Below are 18,780 nucleotides of genomic sequence, written 5' to 3'. Positions count from 1 at the left end.
AACATGCATGGAAAATTCATTATAAAATTGTCAGTGCAGGGAAGAGGAAATGAACTGGTGTCATGATAAATTACAGTGTTCAAAGTACGAGTTAGTGTATATTTTTCATTTTCAGGTTCCTGTGTATGTTTTTAATTTTCATAAGATTATAAAGAGAGAGTGTTTTGGCAACATCTATATAACGTCAGTGTATCACAGGTAAAGTGAGGAAGGATGGAGTGATTAGAAGGAAGGACACTCAGAGCTAAATATCGTTCGTATCTATCTCTGAAGTACATGGTGAAATTTTTACTGCATCTGTTTCCAAACACTGCTGGTTGTTGCTCTTTAGAGGTGTCCAGAGTCATCTCAGAAACAGATCTTAAATATGGCCAAGTGTTGCAATACTGTCACTGTCTGAACTACTCTACCAATGAGGATAAACCATTTATCAGCAAGCTGAGTTTGCTATTTCCTATGGTAACTGAACTTCCATTTTAATAATGGTGCTTGTGATTTGATTTATAATCATGTACAATTTCTCTACTATAAAAAGAAGTTGAAAGATCCTTAAGCATAAGGTGAGGCTCTGGTGTGCCTGAGGTCAATGTACATCTTTCTTGCCTCTGCCTGTTTATGTGGTTGAGTTTGAATCCAATAAAAATCTACTTTGATGCTGATTTGGCAAGATGAACTAACTGTTCTGAATGTGGCTTTTTCACCTTGCTACATGTTGTGTTCAGAACCTTGAACATATTTAATAATCTCTGGCGGAGTTTTCCTTTTTTTTCAAAGTAGAAATATTTTTCTCCCTGAAAGAAAGCTATGCATATATGTATATATAAGTCTCTTCATCAGTGTGCTGCTTCTGTTGTTAGCACTGGATCAGTGCATAATGGTGTAAACTGATCCAAGTTCCCGGATCATGTAAACTTGATACTAAGAGCACTTGAAGTCTGAAAGAAAAAGTGTTCTTAGTTTTGTAAGATACATCAAGAAATGTTTTTACTTTCTATCTCTCACCTCTTCAAAAGGAATGAACTGTAGCAAGAGTTTTATTCTACAGTATAGTCATGAATCTTCTCAGGATAGGTCATCTACTACAGGGAGGAGCAGAGGAGTGAACATCAGCATGACAAAGTCCACATCATCTCTCCTTAATAATCGCTACCTAGTACTTGTTCAGTTGTGGGTTACAAAGTAGGGAATCTGATCCATGTTTTACCCTAGGTGAAATGACATGATTTTTGTGTGTCCATGTGTTCAGGATGTAAAACTTGAGAGAAAAGAGAGGTGGGTAGGACATGGAGATGTACCTGTTCTGGAGGGACTGTTGATCCCTGGTTTTGGTGGTGCTTGATGTCAGACATGGTGAGAATGTGTTCTTTGAGAACTGGTCTCAACAATAAATGATGACATAGACATTTGTGATTAGGTAAAAATGCCCTCACGGATTACATCAGGCTCAGAGATGGTAGTTTATGGCTGTTGTTGTTGCTGTCTGTAGCTCTGGAATGAAGACGCCATTGAGGTAGCAGTGTTTGCTGGGAATCAGGTGCTGTATATTGTGAGGCTCCTTTAAATGGTATCTACACAGATCATATATTTGAGAAAGGGATGTAGTAAGCTGGGTTATAAGGCTGTAGGCAGACCATTAAAAAATGAGGAAAGGCTGGAGAATCTGCTGTTGAAGCAAATGAAGTAGAAGCAACAGCTTGCTCACAGCAGAGCATTGACTTGAAGGACTATATAAAAAAAAAAAAAAAGCCTAGTGGCCTTACAGAAAAGTCTTGGTTGTCAGAGATAAGAATAAGAGCTGTCAGGAATCTTATAATCAATATATTTTAAGACTTTTTTTGGTGTAAGAGTAGTAAGTGGTAGATAAATACTTCAGGTCTGTTTATGTAGGAATGGAAGAAGCAGTCGGGAGGTGAGGGGAAAACCACCAAAGTTATTTTACTCAGGAGTTTAAGGAGAACATTGCAAGTGTAAAGCAGAACAGTTGCTCTTCTGAAGAGCTTAAGCTGGAGGTGGTCTAACCATGTGTTTGGTAAGGGGTGGTAAAACACAGTACTGTGTTAAGGGGTTAAGGAGCAGGGTCTGAGGAGAGTGTCCTTTGCTAAAATAAGTTCAAGTCAAGTAGAGAAGCCATCAGCAAGGCTCAGAGTTGACTGGGAATTTGGATGCCACAGGTCAGGATATTCTAGAGAAACTTGTTGGACTCTCCTTAGGATTTTTCACAATAGCAAATATCAGCAGTGCTCAAGGAAGCTGAAACTTAGGGGTTAGGGAAACTTAGAGAGCTGAAACGTAAGGACTTAGCACTAGAGAATTCCAGCACTCTCTGGTGTTTGTTTCTCACCTGTGCTAAAGTACGTGGTCTTTGAATGTTAGTGACTTGTTTTCCTCTTCTTTCTATGCCTTTTCTCTTGGTGGTTAAGCTTTTCTGCTTAGAAGCAATGGATTTGAACTTAGGAGTGTGCTGCACTCTCAGTATAATCCCTGTTTGCAAATACATTGCAGAGCCAAACACTGAAGTTGTGGTTGGTGCTTCCCCCAGCAAGCTCCTGTGTTAATATCTCATAAAATCCTGTTTCTGGAACCTCATTATCTGAATGATGTTGGAAAAGATCACAAAAATGATGGGAGTCCTTGATTCAAAGAATAGCACGCTGCATGTGTACTCTATATGTTATGACTACCAGAACAGATTAGGACATGCAAATCTAGACATATTTTCAGGGCTTAAATGTTGAAAGAGAAATTAAATACTTAGTTATGGCTCCTTCTTAATATCTCTGGAGTAAGGGAATGAAGCTAATAATGGATCAGCTTAAACAGTATCTGAGGAATTACTGCTGGTGAGGTAGTGCAGGTTGTGGAAGAATCTCCTGAGGGGAATGAAAGCTCAGGCAGTTGGGTACAGCTAATACCTTTTAAGAAAGTCATTAGAGGAAATCTTGCTTGAATGGGAAAGTGAGACTAGACCTGGTTGACTGTTAAGTAGCTCCTGTGCTTGCCATTCTATCTCAGACCTCCTCTTCAGTGGGTTTTGCACAGCTTTATACACATAAGTGAGAATAAAAGGGAATATGCAGTCTTTAAAATGGGATCTTGCTCTTTTCATGTATCAAAGAAGATGGATCAGGAGGAAGAGTCCCAAGTGCAGAGCTTTATCCTTGTGTTGGTGAGCAGCAAAACCGCAGCAGACTTGTCTGCTGCAGAAGAAGCTCCAATGAGTTTCGGCCAAGTACTGGATTCCCACTAACTGAAGAGTTAATAGCTGGGAGTGACAGTTAATTTTCCATAAACCATCAGAAGTTGGGAAGCCCACTTACAGCCTCTGCTTACATGTGCTTATTTTTCTGTCCTCTTTAGTGCTTTAATGCAAATACTTCTAAAGTTTTTCAACAATCAGTACCTTGTTTCGTCTGTCCCCCTCCAGAGTGTTGAAGAACAAAAGACCTTCCAGTGCCAGCAAGGCTGGAGCACAGTAGCAGCGTGGACATGTGTGGGGCAGTGTATTTAGACTGGCCTCATTTACAGTTTGCAATCCCCAAAACTTTCTGGTCTTAAGCATTTTGAACTTAAAAGCCTAGTTTTGGAATAGTTTTCCAAGTCCTTTATTTTAGTATTATCAAACACGTTGCCAGACTACCTATCCATGTTACATCACTGAAACGAACAATAAAATACTTTTAACTCACGCATTTTGTTGAGAATTCCCTGAGACCAGAAGAAAAAAAGGTGAATAAGGCTCTCTGAATTGTAGGTTTCCTGATGAAATGAAGCGAGAGAAAGGTGAGTCTGTTTGTTTTCCAGGCTTAGTTTATTTGAAATTATGACTAGTTATGAAATAAATGGGATTAGTACTCAGCTCTTCTAACCTAACAGAGCTCTTGGACTTGAAGACTCTTAGAAATCTGAGTGTCTGAAAGGCAGGTATTGTTGGTGGGAACAGCTGACTGAATTGAAGAGCGAAGTCCTCTATTTTGCAGTAACTATGAGTACAAAGCTGGGGTTATTTACTGAGAGAGGGTTTTTCAGAATTATTTAACAGAAAGAGTGCATAGATGGCACTCTGTGGATACAAAAATGCTGCTAGCAAGGATTTTCTTGCAGTTTTCTAAGTCCGTGAGAGACTTTTTCTCTCTCACAGAAAATAGTAGCAGAGTTCTATAAACAACGAAACACCTGCAACGTTGAAAAGTCTTGTTTATAGTACAGTAGAAAAATATTTTGACAATGGATGTTTTAGGATTCTAGCCAATCACCCCCAAGGGGTGGCTGATCCTTGTCCAATTAGACTATGAAGAAAAGTCTATAAAAGAGTTTGTAAAATAATTAAATAAATCAGTCTTGCTGCACGATTCCTGCCTGCTGGATCTTCTCTCCTCCTCCCCACGGCTGCGGGACACGGTAATATTTTACGGTGTTAATAGCACTCAGCATCTTAATTGCTGATGGGCTGAAGTTCTTACTGTTGAAGAGTCAAACACTTCAAATATTAGTTTTACAAAGAGTCTTCTCCAGAGAGTTTATATTGTAAATACAAAGCAATACTGAGATGCAGAAACCTGGAGTACACCCATAATTTTTCTGTAGTCTTATACATTGGAAAGATATTTGTACTCACATAGCTGAATTCACTTGTTGTTCAGTCCAGATTATTTCTGTGTGTCTCAGTAAAGGAAAAAAAATGACAGTAGAAAAGCCTTATGGATTACTTGAGGGGCTAAAAGAGCCATGAAGTCAGGCACAATCCCTCCCCCCCCGAATTTCTAATTTGAGGACTTCCTACCCCAAAAGACAAGGGCACTGCAGGGAAACTGAATCTTTGAATCGTGTTTTACTGTACACAAGAGGTTAAGACAATACTGTCTTTGACTTGGGATAGCAGGGATAAAAGAACAAATTGGAAGAAACAAGATACTAAAATCAAAGTATCCAGGAGTCCTAGATAAATTTCACAGTAGTATAATAGTTACAACAGAATTCCAGAATGTCATTTGTATCAACGGTTGTGTTTGACATTATATTTTATGTTGCTTCTGCCAAAGATGGGCATTTTCTTCATTTTCTTAAAGGCTGCAATCAGAAACGTGTAAGAAGAGGATTCACATGTGGCTATCTTAAACTTTAGCTGTGCAGGTCTAGTTCCCGCTGGTAAGACTATTACTGAGCCTGGTCACTATGCAGGCAAAGCAGGGAAGTTACTGTTGAGGTAGTCTTCTAATTGATGATAAAACCTTTACCCGGTTATTGGGAGATCATTGACCATGGCATGTGTAGTTATAATAACTTTAACTTAGCTGTTGCTGATGATTTGCATATGTGGCCACTCACCAGTTGTGGTCTGAGTTCTTGGGAGGTGGAGCTACCAAAATATTGCTAAAAAAATTAGAAAAACAGGTCAAGTACATGATTTAATATAGTGACTAGTCTGTATATGTTACTGCTAGTGTGCATAGTTTTCCCAAAAATGCTGGATATCATTTGACAGAAAGCAGCACAAGGACACCTGTATGTTCAATTTTTAGGAGCCTTACTGCAGTATATTAAACTGCTAGCTTTCAGTGCTGTTGATAAAATTTATTCTTATGGCTAAAAGCGTTTAATCTAGGCTGTCCTTCATACAAGAACCAATATGTGTGTACTAGTATAGACTTAGAGATTATTTCTGTTTCATGACATACACAAGATTTCCCCTGTGTCTGCATTCTCTGTCTCTGGATTTATTGTTCTGGTTTCAGCTGCACAATGAAGAAAGCCCTGGGACTAGCAGAACTCTCTCTTTTAATTATTTTCAAAATTTTCCAATTTTTTTTTTAAACCAGTAGAAGGGAATGGAGGTATCATCATAAATCTGCACTAGCAAATTATGAAGATTCTGTTGATCACAGAAAACCCTATGCCCATAAAAAATGTGCGTTACGAAAAAATTCTCTTTTAAAGTACCAAATAGGTGCAGAGTTTCTGTTTCTTACTGAGACAAATGCAATCTGATCTATAGAAAGCTGTTTCTTTTCAGTCCCCAGGAGTTTTTTCTTCTGTTTTCTTGTCTGGCTGAAATTGAGGTGAAACTCAAGAGCTGGCACAGTTCATGTCAGCCAGCCTGGACTCATTTAGGGATTTTGACTCTGTTGGCTGATGTCAGCTAACTTTGACAGTGTAGTAGAAGTCTTGAAGATAATGAAGATGTGCTGTCAAAGAAAATGGGCAGCTCTCAAGGAGCCTGCAGAGCTCTCCTGAACAAGGGGGAGGCTCCTACCCTTATCAGCTGTCACTGGATGCCCCGAGGACTCCTTTCAAACTGAGTCTGACTTCTGACTGTGGTTGCACTGCTTGATGTACAATGTGTAGGTGTTAACTCTAGCATGTTAGTGTAAACATGGCTTTGGCCATTTAATTATGGCCTTGTAGCCATATCAGTCAACTCCATGGGGTCACTTGGAGATGAGGATTCGGAGAGATTCATTCACCTTTTTCTCTGCTGGTCTCAGGGAGCTCAGAATATGCTGCTATTGCCCTGCTGTGGATACAATTGTGATTTTCATACAGTGTAATCATGTAGTACCAGTGACCCAAACCACAGTGGATTTCCAACGTAGTGTGACTGGGTCATATTGCTTGATTTGTTCTGGTTTTAGGTCTCAGCCAGCATTACATTGAAACTACTTGTTATTGATGTTTATGGAAAAAAATAACCCAAAGAGTGATGAAGATATTTTATTTACAGACTACCAGTTTTTAACTGTGTCTAGATATTGAATTGTGTTTTTAAAAAGTGTACTTTCTACAAAATGATTTGATAAACACTGAAGAAGTTAAAAAAACCTGCCAAACCAAACAAATCTCTGATAGGAAATTGTGTGATACTTAAAATTGCAACAACTTTGCTTTTCCTGTAGTTACAGAAAGTAAGGAAGAATTTCTTGTGTAGAAGGGTTTTTGCTTGGCTTTTAAAAGCATACAGTTGAATTCATGTTCCTTTCTTGAGTTACCTCTGACAAAGGAAAGTCCTCTTGGTCTGTGTAATTTGATGGGACATCAGGGCAAATACACAATTACTATGTAATCAAGGTACCAGACAATTAAAGGTTCTTTCTGTGCCACACTTTGTGCTTGTTTTTCAGTTAAATTTACCTTGAATTCTTCCGGTTGTTAAGTAACTCCCATGCTTTCACTTTGTGATCCCAGAAACACACCTCGGTAGTGAACAAGAAGAGTGATAAAGCAGGAAATAACTAACATTGTGCCTAAAAGCAAACATAAGAAGTAGAAGGAACTTTGCTGAAGAGTTATTGAGCGTGAGTTGCTTTATGAACTTTCAGACTGTTTTTGAGTAGTTGACAAACAGAATTGCGCATCTGCTCTTCAGTATAATCCTCTTCCAACAGATTTTCCATTAAATTTCTACAGTCAAGTGTATTTCCAAGAGTATATGTTACAGACCACCTATTTCAACACAGCTGCTCTGCAGGCAGTTCAGATAGTGTCTGTGTCCTTGGCTGTGCAGCCTTGGAGATTTGCTGAAGTGATGTTTTTAAACATTCTTGGGGAAAACTGGCATTTCTGTCCTGTCCTTGTAGGTTTTTCCCTACCACCCCATGGATGAAATGCATCTCATTCTTTCTGAGGCATGTTTGACAGGTAATCACAACCATTCCCATAAAGGAAATCATAATCTCATGAATTTTTAGTGGGTTAAGCTATAATAAATGCTCTAATGTCTGAGTAGTACAGAATGGATTAATAAAAAACCCACTGTTTTAATAGCTTTCCATTGAAGGACCTTAAAGGAAGGAATTTAAAGATGAACTTGGAAAAAGACAAAACAGATTTTGCAGGTTAATAATAAAGCTTTTTATGAAGCTTCCTTTGTTGATTTATATTTGAGGTCACAGTACTTTTTCATGCTCTTCTCCCTTCTGTGGGAGGATCTTCAGAAAGTTTTGGGGTGGGTAAGAGACCTAATGAACAGGGGTCATTGGAAGTTGCCTTGAAATCTGGAGATACTGCTAATATTTGTCTGTAGTATGGTTTTGACTAGATGCCCATGGAGATGCAAAAACTACTCTGGTCTGGTCTTTGCCCTCAAAATAAGCAGGGAATATAAGGGAGGGAGAGAAAGAAGCTTGACGCAGCTCTCTGTTGGAGCTTCTTCCATGAGCTGCCATGTTTTGATACAGCTTCTAAATCATCTTCAGTTTAGGGCAGTTTTTCAAAGTCCATGTTCCCCTTGTGAGGAAATTACTAAAACTTGGCCCAAGTAACCCATCTAGCAAGTCAATTACAGGAGAAGGATACTAGTTCTTTTAATGATATCTGGTACTAACACTGACATAGTTTTATATTAAAGTGTCAGTATTATCTGAAGTAGTTTTTCTGATCTCCCCCTCACCCCCCCAGTTCATCTTTCCTCCTTGCAATTAGTTGCTGGATGACTAGCTGAATTGAGCAATAGTAGAGGGATAATTACAGCACTGAGCTGATGTATTTCCTGGTGTCTGTGCCAAGAAACTTGCCTGCATGATCACTTTGTCATTTGGTTAGGGGCCATGGGATCACGGGTTATAAGTTTCCTTCCCTTGTCATCCTGGAACTCCATGTGCTGTATGAAAGAGCAGTGAGAACAGTCTGGAAGCCATCCCTAAGCGCTGCTGTGTGAGCAGATTTGGCTCGGGGGGGGAAGCAGGATTTCTTAAATCATCAAAGCATCAATTGTGAACTAGTTTTGGCAGCTGATCCCTTTATATTGCTTTGTGATGGAGGCTGGAATTTGCAGGGGCAGAATCTTTGGTTAACGGCTGAAGCTCATCTCTGGATGAGGTAGGGTAAATAGTTCCTGTGGATGCTGGTAGTGCTTCCGGGTGCTGGAGGGTTATCCTCACCCTGAAGGTTACCCAGCACTGCAGTACAGCTGAACTGTTTACAGGCTGAACCTTTAACTAAGGTGGAACTTGCAATCAAAACTTTTTGAAAGTGACTTGGCCCTGCTGAACTGCATTAAATGAGTGCCTGGAAATAACTGGCATCATGCAAGCAATTGTTTTTATGGGATGCTCTCAAACTCTGTTATGTGTATGTCGTGGTTTGACGCAGCTAAGCGTCAAGCACACAAAATCTGTTATTTTCATAAGGGGAAAATAAAATACTGAGGAAAACCAGAGAGCTGCGGGGCAAAACAGGTTCAAACTTAAACAGCTGCTGTACAAAGAAAAACAAGTTTATTACTAACAGAATTAAAAGTAAAAAGAAATAACAAGAAATTAAAGCAAACCTCCCCTCTCTTCTAGCACTTCCCTCCTTTTACCCAACTTGCACAAAGGGTAACAGAACATGGAATTCTAGTCAGTGTTGCAGTTCATGCAAAATTCTCTTTCTTATGCTTAAGGAAAAAAGGGTGTTTTTTTGCTTCACATGGTTCCCAGACTGCCACCAACAGCAGACCTGCCTGGAAAGAAACATTCTGCTGTGGTGTAAAACATCTCTTCCATGAAAAATCTCACAGTTCCTTCACACTGCCAAACATGGGCCATCACACAGGGTTATTAAATCTTTCTAAGGATGAGTTATTTTGTCCTGAACACAAAGGCTGTCTTCGCTACAAGTCTCTAAAAGCCTCTCACTGCTCCTATATGGCCTGTCATAGGCACTCTTCACAATCTTCACGGGTCACACGTGAATTCTCCATCCCCCCATGTACTTCAAATGGATTAAAGAGACAAATAGTTTGTGGTATTACAGTTTCTTACCACGGCATGCAAGAAGTTTTTTTAAGCTACGCCCGAAAAACACGGCACCGCTCTCTTTTCTCCCATTGCCATTTTCAGCTTTGTCTCACATGACTCACTTTCTCTTCCTCTCTGACTCTGAAGCTGCCATGTTGAAGAGTGTTCTTGTTCAGGTGGAGGAAGCCTCGCTCCCTTTGTGCTGCTGGCTGCATGGTGTCCTCTTCAGTTCAGCGCGAAGTGTGCTGGCTGCAAGAAGGAGGCTCCGCTGGCTCCCGCGTGGAGAAGAGAGGGAGCCGCCGGTCCCAGGAAGCCACGCCGGATGGGTTTAGCTGTGTGGCACTCCATGGCTGGTTTTAGCTGCCTGTGGCTCTGTGATAGTTCCCCCTGCGCAGCAACTCAGGGTCCGTGCCGTGGCATTGGGAAAAGGGGCAGGGGCCCCGGCCCGAGGGGGCCCGGAGGCTCCGAGGCCCCCTCACCTTCCAGCAGGCGAGCTGGAACGAAAGGTAATTCCTGCCTTTCCGTGCGGTTTAAATATGTAAATTGCGAGAAGCGTCACTAGTCTAAAAGACTGTCCATCAACTCAGGTTCAACCCACTACAGTGTACAATAAATTATGCTCAGCTGTCTCATATTAAAATTAAGCTTGGGTATTTGATTCCTGTTAATTTTTTTTCCACTTCTCTCAGGTTGGCTAATTTATTCTGATCCTATATTCCTGATTGTCTCGGTTTTGAAAGACAGGTGTCTGCTAAGGAAGGCAGAAGCCTCCCTTGAAGTGGCAGATATAACCCTTTCCCTCTGAGTTATTATAATTTTGAAATCAAGGGCCTTGAGGCAAAGATGTGGGAAATAGGAATAACAGTTCTTTACTATATATATATATATAGATATATAACCACTCAAACAAAACAACAACTATGACAGTAACAGCAACCACAAACCCAGTCCCAGCCTTCTCGGCTGTCAGGCTATTTCCCCTCGGGTGCAGTTCCGCTCGCAGCCGGCAGGGATCGCTGGCGGCTCCCGGTGAGCAGGGCAGGTGCGATGGTTCCCCCGTGGCTGCAGGGGGCGCTCCGGAGCAAGCTCGGGGAGCACGCGGCACTGGTGCCCTGGGATCCCGGGGAAGGGTGGAACAAAAGCTTCACAAACCCCTGGGCAGCCGATCCCGGACTCTCGGAAACAGCAGGCTGGAGCGGCAGGCACAAGCACAAATCCCGGGTGGCAGACGAGATGTATCCAAAAGGGGAACCCCCCGGAGGTCCAGGCAGGCAGGGCGAGCACGGCTACAACGCAGCGAAGGCTCGAAGCAGCAGCGGGGCAGGGCGGCCACAGCCCAGCCTCCAGCAGGGCAGGGAAAGCAGCTTTGGGATCCCGGCGTTGTTTCCAGCAGAAAGAAAGATGGCCGAAAAACAGGAACCAGCAGCTCCCCCCTCTGCAGCCTCTCTCTCCAGGCGGGAGAGCGAACTGAACTCACAGCCAGGTGAAAACAAAAAACCTGGACAGGCCCTTTTGCCTTCTCTTAAGTATGGCCATCTTCTCTTAAGTACGGCCATTTATCTCCTAGCAACATGCATATGGGAAAAAATTCCTTTACAGGAAAAAAACTAGGATTAAACTAAAACCCCAACACTGATTTAGGTTGTCCTCTCACTAGCTCTTCTCCTTGAAGAATGCAAAATTCTATTTAGGAATTGTATTATTGGCTAGTGCTTTCCAAGGCCTTTTAAAAAAAACGTTGATATCCTTATTCTTTAATAATATTTACTAATATTTTCAGTATTATCCCAAAATTAATTACTTTAGGCTTTTCAGAGTTTTGTGTAGTTCATATATGTGTGTTAGACTTTAAACATTGTGTACCACCATTCCATTATTCAGTAGCTTTAGCAGAGTGATATGGAGAGCTGGCTAGGTCTGGAAAGAAAGCACTAGCATACTCGATTATTTCCCTTTGAACACCTTAAGCATGAAGAAATAGAGATAAAAAAAGTAATAATTCTGGCCTAGGGTTCTTCCTGCCTGGGGTCCTTACAGACTTCCTAGAGGAAGCAAGTTACAGTTTATATTTGAAACAAATTTTTATAGTAGGATTGACCATTTACTTGGGCCAAATTACTTACTACACCTTTGCTGAGCAAATAGCTGCAGACAGGTAGAGGCTGTGGAAAAAGGTGAATGACTGGGAGCCATCCACAGGCTGCGCTATTGCGATGCCAAAATCTATTTCCTACAAAAAAATACCATTGGACATTTTTCTCCATTTCTCTGTATATTGTCTTTAGCTGTATTTTGGTGTTTCAGTATCTTAAGTCTAGATCTAGTAATCATAAGGCATGCCTCAAATTTTTCTATGGTAGATCTAAATTCAGTTGTATAATTAATGCTGTAATTATTACAATTATCTCCTTTATTAGCTTAGAAAATGTGTTGATTGTCAACCTAATGTGTTGATATTTAATTAAGCGCTTTTATTTGCCTAATCTTTATTTATTAATATAGATTTTAAAAAGGGTTTTGCTTTTCTTCACTATTTCTGCTGGAAAACTGAATATGAACAGAGAGTAGCTGGAGGAACATAGAGTTGGGTGATCTAGTGTACCATGAAGAAGAAAAACATTAAAATCCTGAAATTGGTTGTCCTGTTATTGGGAAGAAGTTTCTCTTTTGCATTTTGTGCTGATGCAAGCGAATATCCAGTAGTTGCTGAGATATTGTGTGATACGGTGAAGCAGCACTTTATTGCTTTAAAGCCCTTTGCTTTGCTCTGCACTGGTCAGGCACACCAGTTTGTCACTGGTGACTTAGCAGATGATTTTGGGACAGGTGTGTCAACATTTGAGGAGTGAGGTTTTGTGTGCTGCTCATCTTTCCCTTCTGCCTCTATTTTCTATGTGCATGTTTTCATTAGCACAGGAAGTGTTATACTCAAGGTTGTCATTGAGGAGCAGCCTGTAATGCTCTTATGACTAACAGTAGCAAAACTGCATCTCTGGCAAGCAGGTTGTTACATGCTGGGTTTAGACACCAACATTACAATTTCTTATGGTCTGTTTGAAAATAGTCAAAAACAACTGCAAAATAAATGTGAGTGCATGAAAACACTTCTTTGGAACTAGATTTTTTCCTTCCTGGCATGCTTGTGCTTTGGGAAGCCACAAAACTATGTAATTCTCTGTTGTAGTACAGTCTCTCTCCTTCACTGCTATGATGCATCACAACTCAAAACACGTTTGGTACCTTATTTCTGAGAGAGTTTTAAAATACTAGGCTTTTGTGGTTTAAACATTCAGTCCCTGTCACCTAGACTATATGGGTAAGTAAGAACTGCTGCTGCTGGAATGTTGGTGAGAAGCTGGGGCTTATCTTGTAGCGTTCTGTTTTGCCCTTCCTTAGAACCACATATTTGACTTAACCGGGCTTTGGATCAGAGTACTTCCAATAAGGAACAAACCACTTAATTGACTTGCAGAGTTAAATTTCTGAAGCAGGTTTCCTCAAGCTTCTGCTCTGTTTCTAGATGAAGGGATTTGGAGGCAAGCCCAAGTACTTCAAATATATGCCATAGAAGTAAACAAACATTGTGCACAAGAATTAAAAAAGAAAATAAAAATTAATTAATCTGATAATTGACTGTGGCAGTCTGATGGATGGGAATATGACTCTGGATAACTGTGATACGTTTCATTTAACATACTCAAATCTGGTTTTGTTTTTTTTTTTTTCAGGGAGAAAGATCTTAATGCAAAGTTTATTATTTCAATGGAAAAAAATAAAACAACGATCACAAACTTAAAGGTGAGTAAACACAATTTAGAAAAGGAAGTCGTAACTCAACAGCTGCGAAAATATGACTGGACAAAACTGGTGCTTGCTGCACTGTGGTCAACAGCCCTTAGTTGTTAAAATACAGTGTTAAAGTAATGCTTTGGGGAAACAGGTTACACTGTTAACGTGCTACACTGTGGTTTTCTGAAGACTACTCTATGGGCTCTATCGCGTCATTTCTTCAAAGGTTTATCACTCAGGTTATTACTTAGCTGGGAGATGAAAGCCAATGATAGCATAGAGGTATGTTTCTGATAGCTGTTAAATCTTTGCTTCATCTATAGAAGTCTTCTGGAATTCCCATTAAAATGAACCAAACCCAAAGTACGCATCACTTGCTATAACCTTTTGATAGTATATTTTAACATTTCTCTCAGCAAGAGAAACTATGTGCAGCAAATTGGCTTTTGCAAGATAATTTCTCATGACTAATACACGAAAAGAAGTTTCAGTGTGTAGTTTCTTCAGATTCATTTGGAGCATGGTGAGTATTGCTGAAGTACAGTGCCAGCTGTCATGTCTTGAACATGATGATTACCTTAAACAGCAGGTACGTCACACTTTTTTAATTATGACTTCATGTTGAAGTGCTGTTCACAGTGCAAACGTCTCTCTGGCTCCTGTAAATTATATGTGTAGGATAATCCCTGATTATAATAACGTCATATGTGGACCCATTTAACTGGGCCTAAGTATTGTGACAAAAATGTGCTGGGGGTTAGAAGCAGTAAGCTAAAATCCAAATTCCTGCTGTGCTGCTTTATGATGCGACTGTCCTTCTTGCTGAAGGGCATACCTCTTCCTAATTTTGTCAGTGTTGTTGGAATCATAATCTGACCTGTCATTATACATTTCTAAATGTGTATAGCGTTATGTTAAATTTGCATTCTCATTATTTATTGTCAAATGTTTTTAATTACTTAATCAAGATGTGTTGTACCAACTCTACTTTCTTTTTTTAATAGGTACCAGAGGGTGCTACTGGAGACACAGGACGAGAAAGAACGAAAACATTTACCTATGATTTTTCCTATTTCTCAGCAGACAGTAAAAATCCCAGCTTTGTTTGTCAAGAAATGGTAGGATTAATGAATGTTAATAATTGATCTTTTTCCTTTCCCTTCTCTTTGGCTTGAAAGCATTCCATGAAACTTCTTTCCATTGAAAGTGCTTCTTCTGTATTTAGAAATTTTCTAGTTACCTGTTACCTAAGAGTTTGAATTTGGCTTTGTTTTCTTTTATTTTTTACCTTACCTAACAATGTCAGTGGTGTGTTTTCTAATACAGCAGGCTGAATGCCTTCTTTCAAGTTCTTTTGTCTGATTTGTGTTGTAATGTCAAGTTAGAAAACATCTCTGAGCACTGAAATTGGTTTTGAAAAGATTTAGAAAAAAATCACTTTTGAGAAACAGCATAGAACTTTTAATTCATTTAGAAACATTCTTATCTGGTTGAAGTGTGGTGTGGATTTTTTTTTTTCCCCCCCCTTGGTCCAAAAGCCTTGGTACACATCGAAGAAGATTCTTCTTTCCTCCTCCCTTGAGTATTCAGCTTTGGAAAGGACAAAACAGTTTTTCTTCCTGCATACTCAGAACAGAAAATTAAACTTGGAGCTGTAGGCATTATTCAGATGAACAGATAGACCCTCCCTGACCTTGCATTTCATGTGAACATTGAACTTTTCAGTTCTTTCCCATTCCATAATAAATTTATGAGGTGAAGCTCAAGTGAGTTGTGATTGCTATCTTCTCTTTTGGTTTTGATGCTGTAAGCTTCAAGTAGTTCTTTCCCCTTAAAATAATGCAGTGGCTTACTGAGTATCCTGCCTGATGGGTACATACGGTACATACTTTCTTAGTATGTATCCCATCTACTCAGGAACCCTTGAAATCAGGGATGCGGTCATGGCTAATCCTAAAAAGCCTCACAATTAAAACTAGTCTTAAGAAACAGTAAGTTGAAGCCATTTTTAAATATTTGTGAGAATGACAAGTTTTGCCATCATATATATCATGATATAATAGATGGGGAATTTAGACTTGGAATATTTGTTTAACCATCAGGGTAAGTGATAGGTCCTCTTAGTTTCTGAATGCTTCTTTTATTTCAGTGAGATGCTAGGGATCAAATATTTGATCATGTATATTCTTAAACTTTCTGGATTATTATTTCTTGATGATGTTCTTTTAAGTAACACATTTTTTGCTATGTTTTCTGAAATACTAGGAAGCATACATTTTATTTGGCCATCAATGTAGAAATACCCAGATTACTTCGGCACTGTGGCAAATTGAAGTAGTAATGTATTTGAGAGCAATGATTTGAACCCAACATTCTAGTGAATGGTTTTAGGCAGGTGTTTCAGGCCAGATGGCTTTGCTAGAATTTTAGCAAATGCTTTAAATTGAGTATGCAGAGTCAGTTATTTATTTATTTTTAACTAAAGCAGCTTTGATCATGTATTTTTCTGCTCTGATTCTAAATGAAGCTTCTTGTTATGCACCAGTTGTGACTTATATTTATGGATATTTAATTCTTGGGTCCTCTAGATGCATGCCTTTAGATACTTCTGGAAAGCTGTGTTAGACAAGACCTCATTAGAGGAACCCCAGGAAGAGATTCATAGAGTTAGTAGGCTCTTGCTGTTACAGTACGGGTTATTTCCAGAATCCAAATTTGCTGTGAAACAATGAATTCTTGTTAAAACAACCATTTGCAAAGTAAAGTTGAATGCATACAGATAGATATCCATGTTGTAGTCTATACTGATGTCCAGGTTCCACATATAAGTGGTAAGTTTCCCTTTTCAAAGTTTTTCCTTCTGGTGCCATTTTGCCTGCTTCAGAGTGGGTCAGGTAGAGGCAAAATTACTATAACTTGCCCATGTCAGGAGTCTATAGAAAAAAAAAAATTAAAATGCCCATGTAGTGGTGACTGCAGCAGCCTTGAGCAATAATTTTTTAAAGCTGTGAGTTTTATGATTGATAGTGAAAGGATAAATCATAAACATGGCTTCAATGTCTGTGTTCAATATTTTGCTGTTACAGTGTGTTTCACAACCCTGGACACCTCCTTCATCTGTACTGGCAGGAGTGTGAACTTCTCTTGCTCAGCTACAAAAATATTGTTTTTCAAGTGTTGTTTTATTTCTACTGTGCAGCCCTTTGAAAACAAAAGGAGTTTTTAAACTGTAGGAGTGCAATTCCTAAACATATGCTGCACAAGCTATTATTTTGCTTGTGTTAATAATTTCATATTTAATTGGAAGACTTTGTAGTTAGGCTCTTATCTATTTGCTGCAGAAATTCCAGTTTACTGCACCAATGGCATAAAGGGCATATTTTTCACATTCGTCTTGCCAGGGAATAAAATTGATCTTGATTGTTGGTGATGTGGTTGCCTAGTGCCCTTTGTTCATAGTTGTTACATTTTTCCATTTGAAAGGCAGAAAAATAAGAAGTGGAAATCTGTCTACTACTACATACCTTATTAATATGCCTTGTAGATGCAAAATACACTTTAGTATTCCAAAGTTAGAGTGGATATGGCAATTTGCCATCAAGCTTCTTAGTTTGTATTCCTGACAGAGAAACAAATAGAATTTTGATGTTTACTGCCCTTTAGTGACAAACCAGTGTCCCATCCGGACAGTCTTTTCTTCTAACCTGTGTGTTAAGCCTTTGTGTTCAGACAAAGCTGACTGTACCTGTTCTATATACTACCTCAAATCACATGCAAGACAAACACAAATTTTTAAAAAAGAAAATTACATCAAAACAGTGCATAAAGACTTGGTGAGGTAAAAACTTAGACACAGAGAAAAAGAGGGGAAAGAATAAAGTTGTTTTGGCTGATCTTTATGTTCTTCTTTTTGAAAATATAACTGATAACAGCACTGTAACTCCATTGCTTGAGGGGAAGGTCAAGTGAAGTATTCCAAAGGCATGTTTGAAGATTAGTGATTAAAGAAATTACCCAGCACTCCTTCCAGGGAGAAGCTGTGAGATAATACTGTGTGTGTGCCATTCACTATTAAAAATGGCTTGTATGCCTTGGCGGATTTAAACCATGTAAAGTGCAGACTAGTAGCCAAACTGTGTGAAGCATCTATGAGATTTTTGAAAATCATGTCTAGATGGTGAGAAACAGATTAATATTTTAATTGAGAGAAATGCTGCATGAAGTGTTACTGCTTGCCCAGTGACGGGTATGTATTGAAATGGTAATAAAAAGTCTGGCAAATCTGTGAGGGATTTTGGAGGCAGTATTGTAGAGGAAGGTGGTGAAGGCATCTGGTGAGCGCTGAATTCATTAGGTGAGAACAGACTCCCATATTATGAGATGTGTTTGCTAGCCTAAAAAGCATTGTTACATGAAAGCCACTTAGGGGGAAAATACAGAGAAGACTATGGGTCATGTTTTTACACTTGATTAAGGCAAAAAACCAAAACCAACCAACCAAAGCCCTCCAAAAAGACAAAGGAAGAAACTGACGGGATCACCAAAATGTTTCCTTTTGAGAGGCGACTGGATATTTGCAGAATGTGGAGAGTTGGTGAAGATACGAAAAGTGAGTAGATATTAACAATAATGAGAAGTGAATGCAGTAGCTGAGATTGCTGAAAGAAATTGGGGCTTTAGAAAAGAAAGTAGCAGTTTGACATGTCAAGTATTCTGTGACAGAGAAAGAAGTAAAAAATAAACCACTGCAGTGCTGTAAACTAAATATGGTAGTGAGATTTGGTATTTTATTTGAGGTATTAATGTCCTCTACTGTAGTAAATATCACTGTGTTTTGCCACTGTGTTGTGGTATTCTTCAATATTTGTCATGCTGGACTGATGACAATCTTTTTCCGCAAGCTTCTGTTGACTTAAATTTTATTTTATTTTATTTTTAGGTTTTCAAAAATCTTGGTACGGATGTGCTTAAATCTGCTTTTGAAGGTTATAATGCCTGTGTTTTTGCATATGGACAGACGGGATCTGGGAAGTCCTATACCATGATGGGAAATGTGGTATGTTGTATTTTCGTAGAACCATAGAATACCAGGTTGGAAGGGCCCTCAAGGATTGTCTGGTCCAACCGTAACACATTAGTTTCTTTAGCAGCAGGCTGTGGGAAACCATGTTGAAAGCCTTGGAGAATTCCAGGTAGATAATGTCCACTTCTTGCGCCTCATCGAGTGAGCAGGTGTATTTTTTTGTTGCAATGGATTAAAATTATGCTGTTCCAGGAG

At 39.4% G+C, this 18,780-nt stretch overlaps 1 protein-coding gene across 8 annotated transcripts in view; it reads left to right on the top strand.

Moving 5' to 3' along the window:
- LOC138107604 (kinesin-like protein KIF16B) overlaps positions 1–18,780 on the top strand; it is a 181,513-nt gene that overhangs the window by 6,050 nt on the left and 156,683 nt on the right. For all 8 annotated transcript variants that reach the window (XR_011149635.1, XM_069009024.1, XM_069009023.1 and 5 more), the window contains exons 2-4: positions 13,442–13,511; positions 14,507–14,620; positions 18,442–18,558. Coding sequence is in view for 7 of the 8 variants with exons in the window: in XM_069009024.1 (XP_068865125.1) it covers positions 13,442–13,511; positions 14,507–14,620; positions 18,442–18,558 (301 nt within the window). In the remaining variant the exon portion in view is untranslated. The remainder of the gene's footprint in view (positions 1–13,441; positions 13,512–14,506; positions 14,621–18,441; positions 18,559–18,780) is intronic.

Source organism: Aphelocoma coerulescens, chromosome 3 (assembly GCF_041296385.1).
Source record: "Aphelocoma coerulescens isolate FSJ_1873_10779 chromosome 3, UR_Acoe_1.0, whole genome shotgun sequence".
In the NCBI taxonomy this organism is placed as follows: Eukaryota; Metazoa; Chordata; class Aves; order Passeriformes; family Corvidae; genus Aphelocoma; species Aphelocoma coerulescens.
This window is presented reverse-complemented; position numbering and strand designations above follow the sequence as displayed.